Source organism: Bidens hawaiensis, unplaced genomic scaffold, assembly GCF_021521415.1.
Source record: "Bidens hawaiensis isolate Kalapana, Puna unplaced genomic scaffold, B.hawaiensis_p1.1 tig00042834_1, whole genome shotgun sequence".
Classification (NCBI taxonomy): Eukaryota; Viridiplantae; Streptophyta; class Magnoliopsida; order Asterales; family Asteraceae; genus Bidens; species Bidens hawaiensis.
The window spans coordinates 11,424-19,311 of record NW_027497585.1 but is presented as its reverse complement, the minus strand read 5'-3'; the positions used below and the strand labels follow the sequence as shown (position 1 = coordinate 19,311).

The 7,888-nt window shown below is 34.4% G+C and overlaps 1 protein-coding gene across 1 annotated transcript; it reads left to right on the top strand.

Annotated features, from left to right (window-relative positions):
* Window positions 1-1,926: 1,926 nt before the first annotated feature.
* On the top strand, window positions 1,927-6,212 carry LOC143593818 (malate dehydrogenase-like). The gene is made up of 7 exons (XM_077073315.1): window positions 1,927-2,098; window positions 4,220-4,378; window positions 4,471-4,646; window positions 4,735-5,012; window positions 5,092-5,227; window positions 5,711-5,822; window positions 5,912-6,212. Exons 1-7 carry the CDS (start codon window positions 2,056-2,058, stop codon window positions 6,004-6,006), a joined length of 999 nt encoding a protein of 332 aa, XP_076929430.1. The 5' UTR covers window positions 1,927-2,055; the 3' UTR covers window positions 6,007-6,212.
* The last annotated feature ends 1,676 nt before the right edge of the window (window positions 6,213-7,888 follow it).

Below are 7,888 nucleotides of genomic sequence, written 5' to 3'. Positions count from 1 at the left end.
ATACTGAGGTCCTTTGTTTTTTCTTTCACCTTGTTTGATTAATTGTTAAGATTTTATTGTACTATATGTTCATAAATAATTTTGTTTGCCATTTTGACCCTAGAGTCAAAAGTTAAAGGTCAAAACAGTTATTTATATTTGTTGTTTTAACTTATAAAAATGAATTAAATATATCTATATTTATTACTAAAAGACTATATGAAGCAATGAAGCATGCCTTCTTGGAATAATTTTGATGACTCAATTTTTCATGCTTTTGGAAAAAACAAAAATAATTGATGGGTCCTTTTCTAGTTTCAACATCATGCCATAATAGTCTACAAGTTGACTTTCTTTTTCTTTATTTATCATGAAATAATTTATTATATTGAATTAATTTAGAGTATATTATATTTTTGGTCTTTTGAAGTTATGGACTGAGTCCCTAAGGTATACAGACATTCCAAAGATTTAAACAATTTTCATTGGTATAAGACGTGTATGTTGTGGCGAAATTTGGACATATACATCTAGAAGGCCGGACTCAATATGTATAAAAGAATTCATAAACTAGAAGATGGTGGGGGTGGGGGTGGGGGCTCAAAATTTCGGTCGGAAACTGGTAAATTTACATTTTGTAAAAAAAATTTAGGCCCAAAAAGGATAAATTTACACTACCGAGCGAATAACGGAGGGGCCGGGCTCAAAATTTCGGTCGGAAACGGGTAAATTTACACCATGTATAAAAGTTTGTGGCCGAAAAATGATAAATTTACACTACCGAGCCAAAAACAGAGGGGGGCGGGATCAAAATTTCGGTCGAAAACGGGTAAATGTACATTATGTATAAAAACTTTCGGCCTAAAAAGATAAATTTACACCACCGAGCGAAAAAACGGAGGGGGCCATGCCAAAAATTTCGGTCGAGAACAGGTTAATTTACACTATGTATAAAAAGTTTCGGCCGGAAAAAGATAAGTTTACACCACCGAACGAAAAAACGGAGGCCCCGGCCCCAACTAAGCTACGCCACCGCGTGTATGATATTAGGTGACATGAATCTGATTATCCGCAACACATACATCTGCTTACCTGGATCTAATCTACCATCCAAACACTGAAATTATTTAACAAAAATGAAAGTTATAACTAGTAATATTTAACAAGCTAATGAATATATATGATATCCAACGAGTATGAAGCCTGATATGAGACACAATTTTACGCACAACTATGAGACGGAAGCATCTAATATTGTATACTAGAGCTTGGCTCATTAGGCTTTTCAAAAGCTCGAGCTTAGCTAGCATGCAATAAAACTGAAGCTCAAGATCAGCTAGGCTTGAGTTAAGTTGATGAAAAACCTTAAATGAGTCTAGGCTTGGGCGGAGCTTGTGTGCAGTTTCTTAAACGAGCCGAGGCTCAGGTGTGAAATTAATGTATAGAGTTAAAATTTAATAAAAAACACAAGGCTTGAGCTCGAACTCGAACTCGATAAAGCTCGACTTGTTAAAGAGCTACTCACACAAGCTTATCTAAATGTCTTCCTATACAAGGCTCGAGCTCGAGCTAGATAAAACTCACGAGCAAGAAACTTGATATGAGAATTTTAAACGCAATATAAAATTTGAAACTTCTAATACTGTATACTCGAGCTCAGCTAGTATACAGAAAAATTGAAGCTTAAGATCGCCTTGGCTTGAGCTAACTCATTTTGAGCCTTTTATCAATCCAATCTCGAGCAGCTCGCCAGCAACCCGGCTCGTTTACCACCAAATAATGAAGGACCAGTTAGTTTGGTGTTAGCGTAGAAACTACAAAGTGAAGCCCACAAGTCCACAAGTGCGCCAGGTGTATGGTCCATAGCCCAGCCTGACGTGGCCCAAATATCGTCAAACAGATAAAAACACAGAAGATTTCATTATTATCCCTAAACGACGTCGTAGCACATATAATAACCTCATCTTCATCACCATAAATATCCGCTCAAATCACACCTTTACTCTACTCTTGCCCTAGCATCGTTTTCATCGCTAATTTCAAATCCAATTCTTCTCGTTCAGATCATCATAACCAATGGCCAAGGATCCAGTTCGAGTTCTTGTTACCGGTGCTGCAGGTATAATAATAATAATAATTAATTATTATATATATAACTCAAATCATTCATATCTATCGATTACTTACGGATCTCTTACTGATTTATTTATTTCATTTCATTTAATCGGATCGGTTTTAGTTGTAACTTATTAATTAATATGTTAATTGTTAACTGTTAACTGTTTTGGCTTGGAGTTAAGCTAGATCTGAAGTATATATGCTTAGTTTGACTTGATCGTTGACGGAATTTGTATAGTTTTGTGGATTTTGATTTGGATGCTTAGGGTTTTAGTAGTGGTTTTAATACTGTGTCTATTCGGATTTGTTTCGAGTATTATGTTGTTACTTGAATGCTATTATTTATTAACAAGTGTTGAAGTATGCATATATAAAAGGTGTATGACTTTTTGTGAACTGTTTTTGACTTCGAATTAAGCGAGATCTGAACTATTTATGTTTAATTTGACTCGATTCGTGGAGACGTGGACTGAATTTGTGTAGTTTTGTGGCTTTTGTTTTCGATCTATGTCAGAACTAGGGTTTAGTAGTGGTTTTAGTTTTAGGTTTTAATCGTGCGTTTGATTTTACAGTATTTGGAGGATCAAGTGCTGTTTTAGGGGTGCAAACGAGCCGAGCCGAGCCCGAGCTTGACCAGGCTCTAGCTCGGCTCGTTTCGCTCGGCTCGTTTAATATTTATTAATTAGTTTTTTATATATTTATAATTATTTTTTTATAATGATGAAATATAAAAAAATAATTATAAATATATAAAAAATAATATATATAGTTTTTTATTCATTATAACTTTATATATAAAATAATATATGTTATTAGTTATTTTTTTTTCATAAAGTTATATATATTAATTAATGATTATTAATAATATATATGTATATATTAATATATATATTTATGGAAAATATATAAATGACAGGCTCGTTTAGGCTCACGAGCCGGCTCAGGCTCGTTCAAGCTCGGCTCGATCGAGCTTTTTTACGAGCCGATCTTGAATAGCTCGTGAGCAGCTCGACTTGTTTGCATTCCTAGTTGTTTAGATTAGGTTTGAGTATTCTCTTGTTACTGATCGAATATATTCGAGATCGGATCTGTTTTACTTGTATCTTATGATCCTATCTAATTTGTTATTAATTAGTGTTGAAGTACGCTGCCGTATGACTTTGTGAAGTGTTTTGAGTTTGAGTTAAGCTAGTTCTGAACTATATATGCATGATTAGTTTGATGAGTCGATTGTGGATGGAATCTGTATAGTTTGTGTGGTGGCTTTTGTTTTGGAAGATTTTGATTTAGGTGGCCTAGGGTTTTAGAGGGATCTAATGTTGTTCGGATTTGTTTCGAGTTTTTTCTTGTTACCGATCGAATATATCTGATCTGATCATGTCTATTTGTATCTTATATAATTTGTTATTTGTAAGTGTGTAATCTATTTTGATATTGAGTTGAGCTGAGTTAGATCTGATACATTCATGTGTAATTAGTGATTCAAATCGATGAGCCATTGACTATATATGTACAGTCTCTGTGGTTTTTTCTTTTGGATATTTTGATCAAGGTGAATTTGGCTTTTAGTGGATATTTTTCACTTTGTTTAATCATCCTATTGATGTTCTAAATTTTAACACAAATATGTGAACTGTGATGCACTCTTATGTTTTTTTTTTGGTGTAGCTTATAACCTGTATGACCACTAAATTCTTGTAAAAATCAGTCGGTTTTTGTTATATGAGTGTTGAGTTTGATTTATTTTGGTTAGATAAGATTTGGATAACTTGTTTAGTGATATTAGTCTGCCAATTAATCTGAGCTTGTGCTATGGCTCTTTGTGACTGTGTTGTGCTAAATTAAATATCAATGGAAGACATGTGACACACGATGCAAAATATTCTTAACATTCCATCTTGATCAACTAGCGTAGCTAGCTAGTGTCAGTTTGACAATTTTTAAGTATATGTTTGGGTGATTAAAATCACCGTGTATCATGTAGATGATGTGAATAGGTTTGCTTATACAGATACGCTTGTTTGAAATATCATAGATATGCGGCTGCATATAAATGTTGTTGTTCATTAGGTTTACAGTGAGATTTTAACAACTTACTGATTGAACTCTGTTTTTGTAACAGGGCAAATCGGATATGCCCTTGTACCCATGATTGCTAGAGGGATCATGTTGGGTGCTGACCAACCCGTTATTTTGCACATGCTCGACATTCCACCAGCCGCAGAGGCTTTAAATGGAGTTAAAATGGAGTTGGTTGATGCCGCATTTCCTCTCCTTAAAGGTCTTAATTTAGTTAAAACATTTATTCATTTATTGTTGCTAATGTTGCGAGTCATCTTTCATTTACTGAATCTACTGTAATCTATATATCAGGAGTTGTTGCCACTACCGATGCTGTTGAGGCATGCAAGGGTGTGAATGTGGCCGTCATGGTTGGTGGTTTCCCCAGGAAAGAAGGAATGGAAAGAAAGGATGTCATGTCAAAGAATGTATCCATTTACAAGTCCCAAGCTTCCGCTCTTGAGAAGCATGCTGCTGCTAACTGCAAGGTAAATATTACTTTTATGATGTTTTCTGTAACTATTGTGTTATTTTGTGATTATGATTCTAATTAATTTGACTTACATCTGCCCGCAGGTTTTGGTTGTTGCTAATCCAGCAAACACCAACGCTCTAATCTTGAAGGAGTTTGCACCGTCCATCCCAGAGAAGAACATCACTTGTTTAACAAGGCTAGACCATAACAGGGCTCTCGGACAAATCTCAGAGAAACTTAACGTTCAAGTTTCTGATGTGAAAAATGTCATCATCTGGGGTAACCACTCATCAACTCAGTACCCTGATGTCACTCACGCGACTGTTACCACACCAGCTGGGGAGAAGCGTGTCCCAGAGCTCGTTAATGATGATGAATGGTATGAAAGTATTTTGTTCGGTTTTGTTTTATCTTAAATTCTTTGTTTACTTATGTATTTAGTTATTTGTTTCTTTTAGGTTGAAATCTGGATTCATCACCACCGTTCAACAACGTGGTGCTGCTATCATCAAGGCTAGGAAGCTTTCCAGTGCACTCTCTGCTGCAAGTTCTGCTTGTGACCACATTCGTGACTGGGTCTGTGGAACTCCTGAGGTTAGTTGAGTTAACGCCTGCTTTGTTTTATTTATGGGCCAATTTCACATACACCAAAACTAAAATATTATATTTTTTTTAACCCGTTTAACTTAATTTTATTTATTTATTATTACCCATAAAACAATGGTTTTCTCAAAATATGATATTTAACTTTCTCGCTTTCTTTTATGGCAATATGGTATACATAGTTCCGAGTTCAATTATCTGATTCTAACATACAAATTCGATTGTTCGATCATCTGCCGCCGAGAAAATAAAAGAGAGACGAAGATTCGGTTTGCTTGCTTATGTCGATCAAAATCTAAATAAAAAACAAGGTTTAAACAAATATAATGGAAATGGGTAAAACGGTCATTAAGTAAAAATTTATTAAAGTTGGGTGTATATAAAATTCAAGTTTATTAATGATATATATGAAATTATATATACATTATTTATATGCTTTGTTTGACCTTTTTGCCCTTATGATGCAAATAACAGGGAACTTGGGTTTCAATGGGTGTGTACTCTGATGGGTCCTACAACGTTCCAGCCGGGCTTATTTACTCGTTCCCGGTCACTTGCAAAAATGGAGAATGGACTATCGTTCAAGGTACGAAATTTTTATTAGAGTAATAACATATATGAGTCATATAAAACAAACAAACATGTTATAAGTCTTGAATTATTTTGTGTGTGAAGGTCTTTCAATTGATGAGTTCTCGAGGAAGAAGCTAGACTTGACTGCCGAAGAGCTAACTGAGGAGAAGGCTCTTGCATACTCTTGTCTCTCGTAAATTACCTCTAGTCACATAGCGGTGTTGTGATACTATTTGTGTGAGTTTTCGTGCAGCTACTGATTCCCGAAAATAACACCATTGTTGGTTTTCTTACGAGATTGACAATGGTGAGCTGTTTGTGTTAGGTCTTGTGACTCTGTTTTTGCAGAGGACTTTGAATTTTTGAACGCTTATTGTCATAGGCAGAGTTGCCATTTTGACCATACTCCAATTATATTCGTCGGTTTGATTGGATAAACATGGGTTGGTTTAGTTTCACAATGGGTACCACAATCACAGAATGAACTATGGTGCCAACACGATTTTCATTCTTAAGTCGACTATTGAATCAAACTTAGTCGATCCATGCGGTCTGCAGACCATAAAGCTTTACTTATGATGTTTGGCTTCTTGTGCGTACAACCAACCAACAAAGTGGTCCTTTAAGAATAATCTTTATTCTTTGTACCAGCTTTAAATAAGTTAAATCCATAAGTTATTGATATTTATGTTATAAGGAAAGTGAATAATGTGAGTATGAGACCGTCCAAATCAATCTAAAAAAAAGTTTACTGACCCGACAAATTACTCGGATAGTTTTGTGATTTGCTTAAGCTTCATGTCTCGTTTCCTAGGGACAACAAAATGTGAAATTTGAACAAACCACATAGATCATCCGAGTCTGAGTATATGCATTAATAAACTATTTGTTAAGATAATCTGAGTATATGCATTAATAAACTATTTGTTAAGATAAAAGCAAAATATCTTATGTACTGTGAATCTTGGCTTGGTCGCTCAAATTTGGCTCGTTTTAAAATTTGAATCAGATTTCTTTGTAAATAAATAATTTGCCTAATCGTTGATCTTCGCAGCTTGATGGTATTGTAAATGGTATTAGAATATTTAGTGATCAAATTTTTATTTACAACGTTTCGTAACATATGATAAGTCCTAATCAGTGTTCACCCTATGGGTAAGGTGGTACATAAAATAATGTCTCTCCCAAGTGATGAGCGTTCAAATACTATTGTTTATTTATGGGGCAATTGTTGAACTTGAAGCAAGCGAATTAAGAATACGAACACGAGATTTGTAGAACTCTTTACGACTCTTTTATTAAGAAAACGAAAAACGAGAAAAACTTAATAATAACTAACACATTGAACCAACATATAAACCCACAGTTTCTAATCTTATACTAACTCAAATACAAAATTTGAATCCAAAACAAATAGGATTAAATAAAATAAGACTAACTTATTTTATAATAATAAACTAATTATTATATTAAATATTCTTTAAGATTCTAGGAGTCTTTAATCTGGTTTGGTGTTGGACACGTTTAACAACAATATGATGTGATTTAGGATTAGGAGTATATTAACTTGTCGTTAAACAAAAGAGTCTTAAATCACATTCCATTAAGCGTCACATTGGACTTCTTGTTCATAATAAATAAATTAATATTTTTTTAACAATCTAATATAAGACAAGACACAACTCTTATTCTAATCATATTGTCTTGGCCAGCAAGGGTACTATTGTACATGTACTTAAAATTCAGGTAACTCTGGTAATGTGTCAACATGTGTGAAAAGGTCGTACCATATACCCATATCATTCGTGTTACAACCGATAATTGGATTTCTAGTATCTATGTTTTTAAAGCACGCGAGTGAAGTTGTCGGAAGCTCAACACTTGATGAGCTCGTCAACGATGTAGACTCCATGATGTTGTCTCCCTCACCCGATAACGTTTCTAACCAAAAACTATCATCAAGAAACATCTCTTGGTTAAATTCCTCATGCTCGGCTTCAAAAAATTTAACCAAGAAACATCTCTTGGTTAAATTCCTCATGCTCGGCTTCTCAGTATCGGCTTCACTAACTAAGTTTC

Coding starts and splice junctions, on each gene's coding strand:
- LOC143593818 (XM_077073315.1), top strand. CDS start 2,056: ATGGCCAAGGATCCAGTTCGAGTTCTTGTTACCGGTGCTGCAG. Junction 2,099..4,219: donor TCTTGTTACCGGTGCTGCAG/GTATAATAATAA, acceptor TTTTTGTAACAG/GGCAAATCGGATATGCCCTT. Junction 4,647..4,734: donor ATGCTGCTGCTAACTGCAAG/GTAAATATTACT, acceptor ATCTGCCCGCAG/GTTTTGGTTGTTGCTAATCC.